The sequence below is a fragment of the Dreissena polymorpha genome, chromosome 13 (genome assembly GCF_020536995.1).
Source record: "Dreissena polymorpha isolate Duluth1 chromosome 13, UMN_Dpol_1.0, whole genome shotgun sequence".
NCBI lineage: Eukaryota > Metazoa > Mollusca > Bivalvia > Myida > Dreissenidae > Dreissena > Dreissena polymorpha.
In genome coordinates this window covers 16,491,065-16,511,548 of record NC_068367.1, presented here as the reverse complement: position 1 = coordinate 16,511,548, position 20,484 = coordinate 16,491,065, and the positions used below count along the sequence as shown (strand labels likewise).

General features: G+C 36.6%; 1 protein-coding gene across 1 annotated transcript; it reads left to right on the top strand.

The window, feature by feature from the left end:
* The first annotated feature begins 658 nt into the window (after nucleotides 1-658).
* LOC127855201 (calpain-5-like) lies at nucleotides 659-19,511 on the top strand. The gene is made up of 18 exons (XM_052390618.1): nucleotides 659-810; nucleotides 2,709-3,408; nucleotides 3,668-3,799; nucleotides 4,513-4,571; nucleotides 5,989-6,117; nucleotides 6,440-6,647; nucleotides 6,892-7,046; nucleotides 7,843-8,006; nucleotides 11,282-11,383; nucleotides 11,977-12,077; nucleotides 12,463-12,566; nucleotides 13,120-13,224; nucleotides 13,584-13,657; nucleotides 14,175-14,300; nucleotides 14,872-14,945; nucleotides 15,655-15,766; nucleotides 16,146-16,272; nucleotides 16,792-19,511. Exons 2-18 carry the CDS (start codon nucleotides 2,803-2,805, stop codon nucleotides 16,808-16,810), a joined length of 2,397 nt encoding a protein of 798 aa, XP_052246578.1. The 5' UTR covers nucleotides 659-810; nucleotides 2,709-2,802; the 3' UTR covers nucleotides 16,811-19,511.
* Nucleotides 19,512-20,484: the final 973 nt, after the last annotated feature.

The following is a 20,484-nucleotide window of genomic DNA, read 5'->3' as shown; positions in this document are numbered from 1 at the left end:
TTACACTCGTCTTAAGAGTAATACAGGTATGCCCTGTACTACATTTCGACCAAACTATAGGTTACATTACACTAAACCATTGTGTATCCCCCCGTGGTCCATTCGAAAGTAGTGCCTATTTCTAAAGAGTTCCTTTTCTCTTCTTGAATATAAGCCATTTAACAATGTGAGACATGTCTTTTGTGGTTATTTGTAATATCCTGTATGTGTCTGGAGTACTTTGATGCCTTGGATTGGAAGCTAACTTAAAAGATGAACTTTTGAGGGTGTGTTTTCTATTGTGTGGGGCTTTTGTCGAAATTAGGATTCCGAAACGCGTTTTTCTACGGTGGGTTCATTCGACAGCGATTTACTTTCTTAGAAGTTGCGAGACGGTATGTTTTTGATTGCAATTATTGGAAGATGACAGATCCATCTTTAAAATGATACCAGGTTCGGAAAAATTGATACGTCGGAAAGGCAAGAAAAATGCTGTGAAAGTTGTCAGTTTTATAATGGGACCCTATGGGAATCGGAATTAGTGTAATATAACCTATACCGTAGCGGAAAAGAAATATCAATATTAAATGGGAGACTATTCACGCATAAACGTACATAATAAGTAACATAGAGTTGTTCTTCCTAAAATCAATATCGCATGTCCAGTGTTTTGTTCTGATCGGCTACGGTTTATTGATAACTATTTGTTTACGTGTTGCTTGGCGAACTGAAAATAGTGACGCTCAAAGACATTCCAAAGGATTATATTTTGCTCGCGGTTTCATCATTTGAATTATTAATTGGGACAGTATGTGATAATATCAATACCTCGTAAGTATGCGTGTTTGCTATGAATTTAAATCGCGACGCGAATTGTTACGCACGTTATGGACCATCAGTAGAAAACGAGAAGAGAAATCAGATAAATATAACTAAAGCCTAAGAGTTTAATAGTGAAAATTGAAACTGAACACATGTACATGTCATTTGCATATTGGTTTTTAGTGGTGAAATAAAAAAGTCAGAGTACTTTTACATTTAGTATTTAACAGTAGATGTAGTTATTATGTTATATGCGTAAGCTTCGATTCGTTTTACCCGCATATTAAACAATTTATTAGCGGATAATGATATGAATGTTTCGATGTAAATGGGACGAATACATGTTAAGAAAATCATGGTTGAGTGTAAAAGAAATTGTTATAAGTTACATTCTTGAAACCGTCTTTAAGGGGTGTACACTATAAATTCCTTTAAATGACATTATATTATTTAAAACGAAATATGATAATAGCGTTTATGCACGTGCTTATTTTCTATGCCCGTGTTTGGTGAATTTTATGTATCAGTTAACAATTGTGAACTGTTATTTATCCGAATAGCACTCAAGTATAAAGTAAATGAGCATTAAGAGCTTAAAGAGTGTGTGGACGAAAAGTGTGTGTACGAAAAGTGTGTGTACGAAATATGTTGTTATAACTCCAATAGTAACGTCGATCGCGTTCATGCGAAAACGAATACGAATTGGTATGTGTCTGTTTCAGTAATTAGATACAAAGTCTGTTTCAATAATGAAATACCACATTGCGGTTATGTCCTATCATATAAGCATTAAAGGTGCACGTTAACTTGTATTATACATGGTGCTTGTTGAGACAACAATCTTTTACACGTTAAATAAGTAAGATTCCAAATAATCGTATAATGAAAAATAGTCATACATACTAAGCAAGACAAAAATCGTTTTTATTATAAAATGTTATATATGTACTGCAATTCGTTTACATATTACAGTATTAGTTTAATACATTCATTATCAAATGTTATACTGTCATTCGTAAGCATATTGCAGTATTCATTTTATACAATCTAATTCTCAAGTTTTTCTATAAGACCTTAAAAAGTTGCTTGTTTTAATAAACATGACTGACCATTATTGTTATCCTTACTCAATTTCGTTGTTGGACATTCCAAGTCGAGTTTCCGATCAGTATTGCATCGTGTGATCATATTCGCAAATTAACTTACACTTTAAAAGAAATATATGTATTAAAAAGTAATGTGTTTCCTTGAACATCCCTTGTATTTACAGTTGAAAACAGCGTGTGTACATTTAAAAGTGGGTTATCGAAACACATTTTTGCCATCTTACTTACCATGTCTTAAGAGTTGTAGACTAAGTAAGAGAGGGTTGTCTGATGACGTGGTATAAATGCAGTAATCCCACAGGTACTTACACCTGATACATATGAATGAAATTGATATGAACTGCAAATACTTACTTTGAAATGTTTCTGTTTGTTTTATAAAGAAACGAATGTCAAAATTCAATATCTCACAATAATAAAAACGAGTTTTCTATTTTCTGGTATACGTTCAAACATTTATTCAGTACAAAAATGCTTTGTTTTGATTAAGTTATCCGTTGCTACACCTGCATTGCAAAATATTAAATACCAAAGTAAATAAATTATGCCAGACCTGTATACCTACAATGATTATTATTGTGTTTGTATTATTTGTTACGATAGTGTTCTCTTCGTGAATGTAGTGTGTATAGTTAATATATAATTATTTGTTTCGGAGTAATTTTGCGATTTAATGTGAAAATAGACTCATGAAAACACAGTCGTTGCAGTAAAAATAGATTGATTATGATAATCGCACATATAGAGCGCACTCTTGCTTGTACTCTTTAAGTAACGTTTATGCGGATTTGGGTTTTGTAGACACTGAAGTTTTAGCCAGAGAGAAACAAAACACAACTACCAAACTTGCCAATGGTCTTCTGTGTGTACAGGGCAAATACAGTAAATACTCGAAATGGGATGCGGAGCTTCCACTGAAACCGGTCCGCCGCCTAACGATGATCGCCGCACGAATAACGCAGATTACACCGGAAAGAAAACACAGCCGGTGCGCGACACTTCACCACCGCGTATTATAAATCCCGTACTACCCCCACGTGTACCTACCCCTCCCCCACCACGGGACCCAACGCCTCCGCCACCACGGGATCCAACACCACCCCCTCGTAAACCGTCACCTCCTCCTCGGGAACATAGAGAGCCGACTCCACCCCCGAGAAATCCAACTCCGCCCCAGAGTGAGTGGACACCGCCTCCTCCGAGCGATCCAACACCGCCTCCCCCGAGTGATCCAACACCGCCCATTCCGAGTGTTCCGATTCCGCCCACTAAAGCGGTGGAACAGAAAGAACGACAAGGCTCCGCCTCCGCGAAGAATGTTGAGAATTACAGAAAAACTGAGTTTGGTATATTTGAATGCGAACCGTACGAATTCCGGCAGCACGTTGATGAACTGGACCGGATATTCTCAGACCCGCCCCGCGAGCTTCCGTTCACAGACTACGACTTCGGGCCGTCTGTCGCTATTCAAGGTGAAAGTGTTGAGTGGAAGCGACCGGGGGTAAGTCGAACACTTAATTCTTAATATGACATGCACATGTGGTATATGGGCATAATCAAAAATGTTTACCATATATACTGTTATCGTTTCTGAACATTTAAGTATATACATACTCCCAACCTCCAGACGATTGAAAAGATAAATGATGTTCAAGAATACACGTACAACATTTTGTATAAAAATGCTTGTTTACATTTTCACGAAAGAGGCATACATAATCTGAAAATGAATGGTCGTCTTTTCTTTTTTCCGTGTACAGGAAGTGCGCGCGCACCCTGTGCTGTTTTCTGAAGGCACGACACGCTACGACATAGGTCAAGGGTCAGCGGGCACCTGCTGGTTCCTCTCCATCATCGCCATGTTGGCGGAGAGGAAGGAACTGTTCCACCGTGTATGTAATTGTGTCCGTCTTCATTTTTTTATTAGAGACAATTTGTCATATTCGCCTTTCGCACGAATTATATCATCAAGTAATTCAAACCATGTTTTCTTAAAACACTTTTACTTACAAGTATATTCCTCATAACAGTTTCTATCGTTTTCAAACTATCAATAAATGTAAGAATGGATTACACTGATAATTGCTACTCAATAAATTTATGCTTTAAAAGAGGGCATATGCATTAATTATACGCGTTTTAGTTTGTATTTAGTGGGTAATATCGTTGATGTGCCCCTCTTAAATCCCAGTACGTTTTTTGGCTTGAATTAAGTGGAATTAAGTGGACATTTTTACACCAACGTACTAGTATATGATGCGGTGTACAAGTGCATTGTTTAAAAAAATGGCTGTTATTTTCCTATTTTGAGTTTTCGACATAAAATAGGAAACATTTATTTAAACTTGCAAGAATTTCTCTAGATTTACCTCAAGAACCTAGAAACATATGTATAAATAAATAAATATATATATATATATATATATATATATATATATATATATATATATATATATATATATATATATATATATATATATATATTAATGCCATTTACTACAGTTAATCATTAGCAAGACATATTTATATAATGTAGATAATTGATATTTGTTCGCATACAACCATTCTAGAAAATAAACGTACAACTTTGTTTTTTGTTCGGCAGGTTGTACCTTTGGACGCATGGGATCAGGAAGGCGGCTTTTTCCGGTGTTATTTCTACAGGTATCATTTAGCCTTAACGTGCCATTCAATAATTCTAGTAAATCAAAGAGCGGTGCATAATTTAGGATAAGGATAATTTTACATATTACCCTTGTCATTTTTATTTTACAATGAGTATATTAAAACTCTGGGCTGACCATAACTAACCAAAATGCTGTTATATTGGTAAGAAAAGGGAAAACATGTGTTTTTGTGTGTCATTCTAGATCAACCGTTAGTTTGGTCCCAGTCAGTTTCATGCGCTTTATATGAATCGCGCACAGAGAAAATGTGCGTTAAGTGTCGTTCCTGATTAGCAGTCTGCACAGTCTAATCAGGGACGACACTCGCAGTCCGCACAGTCTAATCAGGGACGACACTCGCAGTCCGCACAGTCTAATCAGGGACGACACTTCGCAGTCCGCACAGTCTAATCAGGGACGACACTCGCAGTCCGCACAGTCTAATCAGGGACGACACTTTCACAGTCTAATCAGGGCCGACACTTCGCAGTCCGCACAGTCTAATCAGGGACAACACTTCGCAGTCCGCACAGTCTAATCAGGGACAACACTTCGCAGTCCGCACAGTCTAATCAGGGAAGACACTTCGCAGTCCGCACAGTCTAATCAGGGAAGACACTTCGCAGTCCGCACAGTCTAATCAGGGAAGACACTTCGTAGTCCGCAGTCTAATCAGGGACGACACGTCGCAGTCCTCACAGTCTAATCAGGGACGACACCCGCAGTCCGCACAGTCTAAACAGGGACGACACTCGCAGTCCGCACAGTCTAATCAGGGACGACACTCGCAGTCCGCACAGTCTAATCAGGGAAGACACTTCGCAGTCCGCACAGTCTTAACAGGGACGACACTTCGCAGTCCGCACAGTCTAATCAGGGACGACGCTTTCACAGTCTAATCAGGGACGACACTTTCATAGTCTAATCAGGGACGACACTCGCAGTCCGCACAGTCTAATCAGGGACGATACTCGCAGTCCGCACAGTCTAATCAGGGAAGACACTTTGCAGTCCGCACAGTCTAATCAGGAACGACACTTCGCAGTCCGCACAGTCTAATCAGGGACGACACTCGCAGTCCGCACTGTCAAATCAGGGACGACACTCGCAGTCCGCACAGTCTTATCAGGGACGACACCTCGCAGTCCGCACTGTCTAATCAGGGACGACACTTCGCAGTCCGCACTGTCTAATCAGGAACGACACTTCGCAGTCCGCACAGTCTAATCAGGGACGACACTTGCAGTCCGCACAGTCTAATCAGGGACAGCACTTTCATCCTTTACTATATTATCGTCAAAAAAGTAAACCTTTAAACAGAAAATACCATGAAAGCGGAACGTGTCGACCCTTATTGGCGTGTGTGGACTGCAAGGCTAATCCTGGACAACACTCATATGTTTAATCGCCCGTAGGTTTGGCGAGTGGGAAGAGGTGTACATTGACGACGTCCTACCCACCGTTCACGGGGACCAGTTCTGGGGCGCCAAGTCGTTGGACGAGAACGAGATCTGGCCCGCCCTGCTAGAGAAGGCGTTCGCGAGGTACGCTATCGACGAGACGTTCTGTTAATTGATTCAAATTAAAGTACCGATGAAGTGTTTTATGGTTAAAATGTCTTGACATATAAGCATTAAATCTTTTGAAACTATATTTTCGTGTTCTTAAAGCTCAATATTAAAATCATGGCGTGTTAGTGCCACGCCAAATCGTCAAATTTGTATTATGTCGTTTTGTAGCGCTTTCGTTTAAAACAATATGTTCACCTAAACGTTTAAAATTGGTTCAAGCTAAAGAAGTCAATCAGTTTGTTTAATATGTAGTTCTTTAGCATTTTCGCTTTCAAAAGGAAATTTTAATTACCAGGTTCCACGGCAACTACAACGCGGTGTATGGCGGCCAATCCGGCGACGCGTTTCTCGCCCTAACCGGCGGTTGCTCAGAGTACATCGACTTTGACGAGGCGTTGGAGGCAGACGCTGCTAGTTCCGCCATGGCGAAGGCGCGTGCAGTGCACGAGCGACTGAGGAACGCATGTCTGCATGGCGAGTGCATGCTTACAACGGAAGTACCTGTACGTACGCACGGTGATCTCTTGGTCTGTGTTTAAAAACGTTCCGATCCAACAGTATGCAGTATACTGACCTTCGAAATGCCCGATGATAAATGTCCACTTATTTGCGCTGCTCATCTTTGGTCAATAAATTAAAATCTAGCCACTTAAAACGAGCAAACTGTTAAACAAAATTACTGACAAGAATCGTTAAGGTCGTTTTACACAAAAGAGGCAATGTTTACGTTCCTGATATTCCGTTTAGCAAAAGCATGACAAGCAGCGCGGGTTGGTCGGCGGTCACGCTTACTCACTCACAGACGCTCGCACGGTGCAGAACCGCTCTGGACAAGACGTGTATCTGGTACGAATACGCAATCCATGGGGCAATACGGAATGGACGGGGCCTTGGTGTGACGGGTTAGAAACTGAACAAGATTTTTGTGTTTATTTATTTTCAAATTTACTTTGAACTTCAATTTTAGGTAATGTCATTCAATATTTCAGTTGAACTATTCGCATAAAATGTATGTATATGAACATACCCCATAGGTACAGTTTTGTAAATTTAGATTGTCAATTTTATGTGCTTATTCACACTTAGAATTGTATACATGTTCTATATTAGGCAGTTTAAACTAGTTTCTTAGAAATAGTTTGTGGAATTTAATATATATTAGCAACATGTATTCCCACTATTAAAAATACCCGATATGCCAAGTGTGATGACTTTAGTATGAAATTTGTCCAAATATTGGCTAATTTTACACTTAGAAATTTACATATGTGCTATAAAGGCAGGGTCAAGTTTTTCAGTAGTTTATCAGGGATGGCTAGAGGAATCGTATCCAAATTTCAATATGTATAATTGACTACATTTCATATGAGGTGGGTGAAATAATCCTGAAACAAACAGTGTTTTTATGATGTAACTAAAACAAAATATTTCCTTTAGATCTAAGATCTAAACGTTCTGATTCGTCGCGGCATATCGAACTGAAACTGTTAATCACGTTTGATCTGTTTCATCATTTTAAACCTCAAACACTCTTTTGTTGGTATAAGCGTTTCTCAATCGTACACTATCGCCTAGGTATGGTTTAAAACATTACTGTTCACTACGACACATTTAACCAAATTGTCAACTACATGAATAAGCCGCCCTTGGATATCAAACGTTATATCAACTGTTATGAATACCGATGTGTACACACAGTTCCCGGGAATGGAGCACGATCCCTGAGGGCGCGGTCCAGATGGCAAGCATCGACGACGGGGAATTCTGGATGTCATTGAAAGACTTTATCACTTACTTCTCCGGGATCACCGTATGCTCGCTGATTCCCGATTTTGATATGGACGGTCGTCCAGACAGTCTAAGTGAGTGTTCATATATAAAGGTCGCTTTGTGAAAAGGGGTTTACTCCATGTACAGAAAGAGTCGTCCCAGATTGGTCAGTGCAGTCCGCACAGGCTAACACTTTCCGCTGATATTGGATTTTGGTTAAAATGAGGTCTTAACAAAAATCCAGTGTAGGCGGAAAATGCCAACCATGATAAGCCTGTGTGGACTGCACAGGCTAATCTGGGATGACACTTTTAGCGCATGCCTTAACTCAAGTTTTCCCAGAGCGAGGCTCATAAGATATGCATCATGGTATATCGCAATGGTATTCAGGTAGCTCATTAGCCCAGGAACATGATAAATGTCTCAAGGCGTGAAGCATATATTAACGATTTTAGATTTTGCTGAACATTATATATATGGTGGGTTTTTATTTTTTTTTTTTATTTAAATCAATATTGGAGCCGTTTTTTTAAACATGTATACAACATACAACGGTGTTTCATAAATGTGCAAGTTTTGAAGTTTATTGCAGATAACGCTGAGATTTTGCAAATGCGCAATTTGTATTAAAATGATCAGGATATACATGTATGTGCATTTTTTTGCATATTTTTCTTTTATCATATACAGCCGATACGTAGTGCAATGAAGGTGCTGATTAAATTTCTAATAGGTAACTCATACAAAAACTCGTTTTTTTCAGGATTTGTATATGTCGGTCCGGATATTTTATTTTATCCTTATTTTCTTAAATATTTTGCAAAAGGGTTGGAATTTTTACGATTCACAAAATATGCTATTAAATCCCTTTACAGCATTAAATGTTAATATGCAATGACCTTACTTCAGGGAAGTTGCTTCTGAATAAAATTGAAAAATAAAAGTGGGTGTTTTTGTATTGAATGTATGGATTGTTTGCGATGGTCATGTTGCGGATGATTATATGTTCTTATCAAAGAACCGCATATTTTATTTTGCCATTCCTGACGATGAAACTTAAGGAAAACATACACATTAAAGAGCACGTGGAACCATGTTTGAATCAAATATTTACTATATACTTTAAAGGCTTTGTTTTCAAATTGTTTGTGTTTTATTCGTGTTTATTATTAGCACTCAGTAAGTATAATAAGCGCGTTTCGTATTCCCTACGCGCTAGTGTTAAAGCGAGTTTAAACGATTTGAATGAGTTCATAAGTTTTTAATGTTTTATTTCCATACTCATGAAATGAATATGAACAAGGGGTACACAAAACATGAGTATCTAGCTATTGGGAAATATAATTAACGTAGTGTTATGAACGATTCTGAAAAGATAGGTGCGGACTAACCAACAGTGTACACGTCTTTGGTACATGAATGAATTTTTTATTGTACAACAGAAACATATTTGTAATTGTTTTTAATTTTGATTTTAATTTGTTTGATTTGTCACCACTACTACTTTTTACAATATAAACGTTTGTTTGTGTGTGTGTGTTTTTTAAACAAAGTCTGATCTGTTTATTAAAACAATCAAATAAGCTCGTTTTAAAAGCGTGTCCGCTGTTGAGAAATCCCCACTTATCTGAATTTCAGATCGAAACTTGGACGCAACGTTAGGTTCATTAACAAAAAGGAGTTAATACGTTTGTATCGGCGTAAGCTTGAAACATTTTGAAATATTTATCGTGTCAACTCGCTTTAACTAGTAGCATCAGCCACCCAAAAGGAACATCTTTCTGTTATAGAATTACATATACATGTACCACATGTATTTAGAAACAAATATATACCATATATGATTAACTGTTATGAAGTATTGTTAGAAATTAAGTTAGTGTTATCTCGTTTATTAAAATCGTGTCAACTCGCTTTAACTAGTAGCATAGCAACCAAAAAGGAACCCTTTCTGCTAGTGATTTAGGTATAGATGAACTATTTAGACATTAAAACTACCAGAAATGTTCAACTGTATAATACAATCATAAATGACTGTTTGCATAGTCTTGTATTGCTTGTAAATTTTCGTTGTTTACTTGCATTAGTATGTTCCACCAAGGTGACTATATACTTTACTTTATGAGTTCACTATTTCTTTTTATAATTATATTTTGTGTTTCTGGAACGGTATTGATCTGGCAGGCGAGCGATGTAAAACATAGGTTTCTGGGCAATAGAAAACGAATCAATACATGTATTTCAATTAATCTTCATATAAAGATACCGTATATCAACTCGTCGTTTTGAATTGCATGCGATGTGTATGGTTGCCATCAAATTCCATAACTAGGAAACGGATTGAGATATCGTAAAAAAAATGTGGTTATGGTGCGATTCATATAAAGATAATCGTAATAAAAATGAGGAAACGGCGTTCTGAAAATATGGTATTCATTCAATATCCACATGTGTTAATTGTCACTTATATATATCTATTGAGAGTAAACCGATATGTCATTTGTGCAAAACTTTATGCTTACAATTCTTGAAGCAGTGTACAAAAAAATTTCTTTTAGAATAATAGTGAATAATTCGACAACGGAATTTTGATTGGTTGCGATGTTAAAAAATCTTAAATTGTTACTCAATTTTTATTGAATGAAATTATGTGTGTGGATCCTGACTTACTTTACAAACTTTTAAGCTTTGTGTCTATATTGTTTTGTGTTATAAGCAAATGTAGCATAAATCAAACGTGCAATTATGCTTAGCAAATTTAATTAGTAGTTAAACTAACCTGTCTATACAAAATATAACGAACAAAATATCAGTATTATACGGTTCAGACAAGACTTGCTTTTAATAGAACCGCTTCTTCTTAAAAAAGCCTGTTCTCGTTCTCGCATGTACTCGTAGAAATAACTTTAGTAGTTTTCTAAATATTAAAAGCTTTTAATCAGTATTACATTACTAGAGGCAAATAGCTATTGATAGAATAGTCCATTGTTGTTAAAATGCCATTCCTATTAAAGTTTCTTCCGTTTATTTTTCTTTCTATTTTTACCTCTCTGTCTTTTCTCTTTGCAGATCTTGTTAGCGTTCTGTACACCGAACAATGCCTATACATATCGATACATATCGTTGTATATGACAGTTTCATATTGATTAAAACGTTAAATATGTAGTTAAAAACAAGAAATGATTTAATACATAACAAATTTGTGACATTTATGTTTTCATCATCGGTCTGAAAAGGTACACTTGAATGAGATCCTTAAAGACTTGGTTTGTGATAAATTCTGAATTAAGTGTGAGGTTTAGCCAGCCTTCAAACCGGTTTTAAGTCTCTTGCTAAATGAAATAACCGATCTCCTAAAATTTCCAGATTTCTGCACCACATTGTTTGGCGACTGGTTTGGGGAGACGGCAGCTGGGTTTGAGAACAGGATCGGTAATCCACGTTACCTCTTCCATGTTTCGGACGAAGGTAATAATAAAAGCACTAAACGTGCTATAAGTGCGAATAACAGTCCAATGCACACGAAGCACTGGAACTCGGGAAGTGAACACAGATAAATATGAGACGCGTTCTGAGAAAACGGGGCTAAATGTATGTCTTCTCAGAACACGACTTATATAATCAAATTGCTGAACACATTAGATGTGTTGATATAACCAGTTAAATGGCACTTAAGTGTTTCAAATGTTCGTAGAGGCATAGATTATGGTGGAACCAAAAAGTTTCTTGGCGAATTTCTTCCGATTAATAATCAAACGCTTACCTTTTGCGTTGTCTACAGATGAGTCGCGCTCTGTGAAATCCGGGCTTAATGCATGTGCGTTAAGTGTTGTCCAATATAAGTCTGTGCAGTACGCACAGGCTATTCTCTGACGACACCTTCCGCCTAGACTTGGTGTTATTGTTAGAAGAGTTTTCCATTGAACGTAATTTCCATAAACGCGCAAAGTGTCGCCCCTGATAAGCCTGTACACGTGCATACCGGTACATTACGTCCGGTGTTCAAAGAGCGCGGCTTATAAACTTGTATATGGGCTTTTAATGGCGTTAACTTATTCCAGGCATGGATTCTGACGGCCACGTTCCTATTGTTCTTCAAATCGCGCAGAAACTTAAACACAGAAAGAAAAATAAAGCGTCTATCAGAGTAGATCTTTACAAAGTAAGACCCGCATTATTCGGTATGTAGTTCTCGGTTGCGTATGCTTTCTTGCTGCCTTCCACACATTCCGGTGTAGAGAAATTTTGCCACATATATCTATAGTTATAGCATATAAATAATGCACACTCAATTGTTCCATTGGTGTTACATCTTTTTTCGCAGTTTTACTCCGAACTGGTTCAGATCTACAATTTTAACGTATCGACATCTAAAGAACATGTTTCTAATTAGTAACGCGTATCATAAATGTTTTACTTAATAATCACTTATCGGAGTTGTCAATAATTTCACTTTCGTTGTATAGCTTAAACTGTTAAAGCGAGAAATGGTTAATCTAGTAACAATAAAACTATACATCGTACAATTTCCTGTGTATGTTTCCTAGGTGTTGGGAGAGACCCACGACGGCAAGCCTCAAGCCGTCATGGAGTTACTCGGGGACGTGACAAACGTCTACAAGATGGAGAAGCAGATGAGCGTAAGACACAAGTAGGTAGACATTTACTTTTTTGTTATTCCAATTTTTTTATTTCCATCATAAACATAATATATTTTGCATATAACACAGTATGTTCAAAATATTTAAATCAAATTTAAGTCAGGCTAACTATGTTGTCCTATTGTAGAAAGTAATTTTATACGGTGTTGTCTTATAGTGAAAAGTCAGGCTAACTATGTTGTCCTATAGTGAAAAGTCAGGCTAACTATGTTGTTCTATAGAAGAAAGTCATGCTAATGGTGTTGTCCTATAGTAGAACATCATGCTAACGGTGTTGTCCTATAGTGAAAAGTCAGGCTAACTCAGCTGTCTTATAGTAAAAAGTCAGACTAGTTATGTTGTTCTATAGTAGAACATCATGCAAACGGTGTTGTCCTATAGTGAAAAGTCAGGCTAACGGTGTTGTCCTATAGTGAAAAGTTAGGCTTACCAGGTATGACTCCTGATTCGCGTCCTCTTGTAGAAAATGAGGCTAACTATGTACCCCTTATTCGCGTCATTTAGTAGAAAGTCAGGCTAACTATATTGTCTCTCGACTAATAGGATCGAACCCGGCTACTACGCTATCGTGCCTTCCACTATAGACGCGGGGAAAGAAAAAGAATTCATAGTTCGGGTGTACACCCCCAGTCCACTGCGAGAAATCAGGTATTCTCAGAAGCTCTGAAACGTTTATGTCATAAACGGTAACAGTTGCAGATGGCAAGTATACTCAGCCTACAATTTATCTCCCATTCCACCGAAGACACCCGTCAAATAACAGAAACAAATTACATGTATATTGCAGAATTTGTTAAGGATGACGATGATTATCAAGAGGATACTCTGTAATACATATATTACTATTATTGGCATTTTTATAAAATTCATATTCCTCTCCCTCTTCTTATTGTTCTTCTTTACTTGCTATTATTATTATTATTATTATTATTATTATTATTATTATTATTATTATTATTTATTATTATTATTATTATTATTATTATTATTATTATTATTATTATTAGAGAACTTGGTCGAGAATACGCAATGATGGAATCCAAACAGTTTGAAGTACCCAACGGAGTAGACCATAAAATAAGTAAGCATAACTATATAATACATTTCATCATATATTTCCTTGGTAACAGGCCAATTCTAGAAAGTCGCGCAATTAGTAATCCTGATTTGTTTGTATCTTATCTAACAATCTGTTCAAATATCATTTTGATCAGAATACACTATAAGTGTGTAATAGTTTTTAATATAATTCATGTAATTTATATTCGTATAGACTAACACACACCAATTAAGCGATAAAAAGTGAATATTTGCAAAATTGTTGGCAGTTCCACAACACAATTAGCAAATTTTTGTTATATAATAACAACATTACACTACCACGTCCGCTCTCGAGTCAAAGAAAAAATGCATGATTTTAAAGCGCATGCGCATGCTGGTGTGAAGGTACACTGGTTGCAGATTGCATAAAACCTATTTTTGCACGACACGGCTCGTTTCATTTACACCACTGTGAACTTTTCTTTATACATTCGCCACGTTGTGTACTTTTTACATCGGAAGTATGCTCATGTTACGTGCTTGTTCGTATATTACAGCCTTTACGGAGACGATATTCGGTTCCTGGCGGACGGGCTACAACGCCGGTGGCCAGGTGTCCAACAGGGATACTTTTGCCTCCAATCCCCAGGTCGTCTTCACTGTTCCTAACAGAGGGGGTAAAAGTACGTAGTGTTTGTTGAATATCCAACCGACTTATGCTGCAGCGATTATCTGTATTTTTGAGTCCGAGTCTGTTGCTTTCAATCACAATATTCCGTTCTGCCGTCTTAAACTTGCATGTATTTACAATATTCCGCTCTATAGTGATGTATTGTATGTAGAGTCTTAAACTTAATATTTTTAACAATAATAAAGCAGCTTTGATGAAAAAAAGTGAAATGTGTCATTCAAATCTCTTTTTAAAGAGAACAAAAACAGCAATTTGTCATTAACGACATAACCACTCACTCGACAGCAATAACAAGCTTTTCAGTGGCGTGTAATACATACGTATGTATCTTTATATACTTATACAACTTCATCTTAATTTGCATTGTATTATTGTTCATCGTGATTGTTCAGGTTAAATGTCATGTTATGTTTATATACAATCTACATGTAAAATGTTAAGCTTAAACCTGTGTTGAATTAACCACAGTCATTAAAACGGGTTATCGTTATATATGGTAATACAAACTGTTGCGATTACATTCTATTAATCCCCTCTTGTTGTTGTTGTTGCTGTTTTTCCAGAGATGCTTGTGGACCTGACTCTGATGCAGGAACACGGAGGAGAACAGCTGGCTATAGGGATGAGAGTGTTTCCGGTAGGCTAGCGACACCGTTACCATAGAGAGTTAAACAGGAGCCATAGCTCGTTATCATGTATTTGTTAGTTAGCATTCAAAATGTGGGTTGTGTCAGATAATGCTCCCCAGTAAACATTTGGGTTCGAATTTGTTAAGTGTTATAAATAGCTTTACATACATACCAGTAAATACAGGGACGCGCTTTCCGCGTTTATAAAAAAATTGTTTAAAGAAAGTATATTCTAAGAAAAAATTCAGTTTAGGCGGAAAGTGTTGTCCCTGATTAGCCTGTGCAGACTGCACATGCTAATATGAGACGACGCTTTACACAAATGCATTAAACCTCATCTTCACATTTCACCTATATTTAGCTGAATAATTGCTAATGAAATAATTGCAGCATGTCGTATAAACTTTCTTCATTGACAGAAATTTAACTTTATAATATTTTTAAAATTTGAATATCAAAATCAAAATAATCTGATATTCATCAGGCTCTACGCGCACTTTCATTAATTACACGTTTGTAAAGAACGCCGGGGCTATATATCTCATAGATAATCCTACTTAAGTGATAGCATATTGGTTATTCGACGTAAACTGCTTATACAATCGCTTTGCTCCATGCGTATGAAGTGGCTTCTTGTGTATAAAACAACACCGGGTATTATTGTATATTTGTTTCGTTTAGACATACTCAATTACATCCGAGTCCATTTTCTTTTAGATTGAGACTGGTTACATACTATCTGAGGACGAATCACACTTGGAATACCTTTACTCCAAATACGAAAACTGCATGACGTCAATGAATGGGGAGGATGGTGTTTTTGTCATGGGTACGAACAATTTGGTTATAAGTGTTTGTTTTGCTTAATGTTGTATCTTTTATTTTCTACATTGGCTTATATTTGAACTGCGCCTTCATTCACCGCAATATTGACAGCTACGTCTCTGTATTGGCAATCGGTCTGGTCAACGTTATCAGGCATTTTGTATCAATTTTATATAAGCCTAGTTCACAGAGTACAAGTACATAATTATGGTATAGATTCTATAGTTTAAATTAAAAAAACTTATAAAATCAAGTTCCGTTTTATATCTTTCAAACATATATGCACAAACATTGGAGTGTTATAAATTAGCATTTAAACATAAGATGTGTATTCCTTGTTTCAATAAGACTGTTTTGTACACCATAACCCTTCGACACACCAGGCTCTAGTGCCGAGATGACTTTCCTTCTTCCCCCTGGAAGATACAATGCCTTACTACATACAGACGGCGCCGGTGAAGAGAAAGCGTTCTCTCTTGTGGTCAGAGCGTCTTGTCACATTGACCTCGAGTAAGTATGCATAATCTTAGGCGCAAATTATCCCCTTATCAAGCATGCGGCGTCGGAATAAACCTCCGAGTCAACATAATTTCACTTCAATACGAAACTGAAACTATCGAGTTTATAAGTTTACTGTCAATTTCTGGTGTTTGTCTTTAAAATTAGACCAGAGACACCGATTGAGTGGTGTGGTAAATAGAATCCTAGGTAAGTGAGGAATACAAATGCGATTATTTTTTTCTGAACTAAAACTTCGGTTTTTCTGAGCCACGTTTTATATACGTAACCATTTCTGTATTAAAGACTTTTTATGGCTGTCTGTATTTATACAATGACTACCCATATGAAGAAGAAACAACTGCATTCTTCAAAAATATACAATAATGATCAAATGTCGCTCATTTCGACACCCTGTGTGTTTTATGCACGTTTTGCTTATATAATCGTTTCAGACTAAATGTATATTATTATAATATGCGCGGATATGTTTTTACAAACGACGTTAATGTCTTTTGTTTTGTTTTCTAGACCGTTCCATGTTCAATGAGGACCGTACTGACCTGACCGTTTCCGCGGCTTCCATTGAACATAAACGCTCCTATTTGTTGCTTTTTTATCTTTGTACCTTCATATATCTGAATGTATGCCAAAACTATAAGTTCTATGCATATCCTTAAGGAAAACAAAGCCTGTATGTTATGCAATACTAGAAACTTTTTTTGAAAAATCATATATATATATATAAACATGAACATTATTTCAATGTTTGAGCTAATTTGAGCGCAAAATACTCAACGTGATTTATAATGTTATGTGCCTTTCCGGAGTCCTGTGTCTTGCGGTGTCCGTCGTTAACAATGTGCTTCGAACGACCTCGCCTCCATTACAACTGTGCATCTTTTAATGAAATTTAACAGGCATTGTTCGTGGGTGACCCTCTGAATAACTTGTTCTAATCAATCCGTTCCGCTCAGTATGAAGGTCATTCGAGGTTAATAATGAAGCTTGAAAAATCTTCTCTGAAACAGCAAGGTTTGGAAGTTTTATATTTGGCGTGTTTCGTCATATACTGGTCCTCAACATCGTTTGTTCATATCATGATCATGAGTTCAAAATTGACCACGCTTAGGGGTCCCTTGATTTACATGCACTAAACAGCAAAAAACTTGAAAAATCTTTTTTGAAACCATTGTTCAAGAGTTTTTATGTAAGGTATGTATCTAATTTGTATCATATCTTGGTCCTGTACAAAGTTGGTTCAAATAATATGTCTGGTTTCAAAACGTGTCAAAGATATCATTTTCGTGAAAACTTCATTAATAAATTAAATTAAAAACATATGTAAAACAACACATACCAGCAGAGTAATTTATGAGATGAAACGTTGTATAATTGCTCTATATAAAGTTGGTTCAAATCATGTCCCATGGGGTCAAATGATGAATATATATATAATATGTTGCAAAATAACTCCAAACCACTGTGTCTCTTAAAGCGAAAGTTCACAATCTTTGGTAGTTGGTATGAAACATCGTATATGGTCATGTTTAAGTTTGTTCATATGATATCACTCGGCTTAAACTTTAAATGCCTTGTGGTCACATTAATAATAATGTCTTATACAAGTAAAATAATATGTTTTTTGTTGTTCGATGAAACTGCAAAGGCCAAGAAGCTATGTATTTGGTATGTGAATTGTTTTGTTTTCTAGACTGTCCCATGGTCAGTAACGTCCGTACTGGCCTGACCATTTCCGTGACTTTCATTGAACATAACACCTCTATGAAAATTGTGTTTTTTACTGTGTAAATATATGTTTGCCAAACCTAAGATGTACATGTATATGCAAAACATGCGTCTTAGTCTATGCAATACTGAACAAGTTGTTTGGAAATTATGTTTATTTCCCTTGTGTTTTATTGTTTGTTGTAATATTTCAAAAAGTCCGTTTTTATGTTTGAGCCCATAAGAGCACAAAGAGATCAAGATTCAAGATGAGTAACTGTGGTATGTGGCTTTACTGTCTTCTGTGTCGTGCGAAGTCCTTCGTAAACAATTTGCTTCGAACAACCTCACCTCTTTTACAACTGTGCATATTGTAACGACACTGGATAGGAATGAGTATTGGGTGGTCATCTTAAATGGTCCTCTTTCCTCTCTATTTGGTCCTCAGAGTTTGATTTTGACACTCCTAAAATCTCCTCTTAAACCACAAGTTTAATGTGTGGCATGTGTCACCGTAAAGTGTATCGAAACACCTTTTGTTAACCCATGTATGCCTAGCGTCTAGAAAAACGGCCTTGTCAAACAGCGTAGACCCAGATGAGACGCCGCATGATGCGGCGTCTCATCAGGGTCTGCGCTGTTTGCTTAAATGAATTTCTGTAAAACATATTCTAACGATCGAAATAAATATACTAGACATTTCTAATTTTGGAAATAAATTGATCCAATTAAGAAGGATGGGAGAGTCCAAAAGGCATAAATGGGTTAAAATCGTGACCACGAGGCCAAGACTCGCCACGTCCAAAACGGTCCAAAGTCCCGATTGTAATATTCACTTTATCAACAAAATACTGTAAAAAAAACGTTAACGTCAAGTTCCAGCAATATAGTGTATTATATGTAAAATTGTAAAGTGGATGCCGACCAAGTTTGTTTAAGTAATGCCACTGGAATCACATGCTTTACATAATATTATTTTGTTGTATCAGTTTCTATGGTTCTGTTGATGTCATTCGGGAACAAATGGCAACGCCCTTGGGTCGCATTGTTAATTCATAATTGAAATTGCGAATAAATGTGCCAAATCTGTTCTGTGAAACTATAAAGCCCATAGGTTATGTATTAGGCATATACCGTCTGTCTAAATAATGCCTCCGGGGGGGGGGGGTAAAAATGATCTAAACCAGGAGGTGCATGGCGTATAAAATATTTAAGAAAACGTAATTTTGATAAAATGTTCACACAAACATTACACAGGTGAGCGATTTCTGACCATCTTGACCATCTTGTTTTGTAAACGACATATGATGTTTTTTTCATTTTCTCACATGATTTATATTTAAGTTGTTTATATTTATTTATTTTAACTATTAATTTTCAGTTGTTAATAAATATTTGTTAATATTTTGTGAAGCAATATTATTATCACTTTGTGTTGTTGTTATTATTATTGTTACAATTATGAACTGTTCACAAGCGTCCTTTTATATAGATTTATAGTTCACATTAAATAAACAAACTTGTTTTTAGTTGTCTTTGTATTGCATACATAGAATGTGCGATAATTAATGTTAATTCAATCAATAAACGACGTGTCAGTCATCAAATATCTCGGCTCAGCTGTAGAACCATCCATCAAAATGGATAGAAACCATAGATAGACTGTCTTTAAAAATGCAGTCTGCGTTAACTTTATGTGGCATACACTTGTTGAGACTCAAGCGGACCAAATAGATTGGTAACGTTACTTCTCGGACCCATAACTATAGCATACTATATACCATTCGTATCATTTCTATTGTAACTAGTATATCCATGCTACGGAAATGAAACAACATCATCAACAAATTGAAAATAAAGCGCAGATAAAGCTTATTCTTAATAAAATGAAACCACAAATTAAAACAAGACACCGTCGGAGACGGGTGATGCTCCCCAAAGGTTGTTTTTTTGTCACAATATTGCACTATATATTCAGATAAAAGGAAACGTCTAGAAGTTGGGGGGACAAGAATTGCACTATATGTACAGTTAATGGAAAATTTCAAAGGGCCATAACTCTGTGACAAATCATCCGACCAGAACCGGCTGATAATATGCACATCTCCTCTTGGTAGTGAAGCTTCCCATAAAGTTTAACTAAATTCCGGTCATTCATTGCTGAGAAATAGCCCGGACAAAAATTGTGCACGGACGGACGGACAGATGAAGCGGCGACTATATGCTCCCCCAAAAAGAATTTGGGGGAGCATAAAAATACGTGAAAAGTAAGTTTTAAAAAGTATGTCACAAATTTGAATTTAATTCTGTTGTTGACGAAAATGTTCATGTGTTTTATTTGATAAGGGTATATGAGCACAACTATTACACGCGATGTTTTGTTTAATAGTTAAAACATTAATAGGGGCTCAAAACTGTAAGAACGTACAATTTGAGCAGTGACATAGCAAGCTAGTAAATATAAGCTCCATCAACTTAACTATTAGTGCGTTGCCC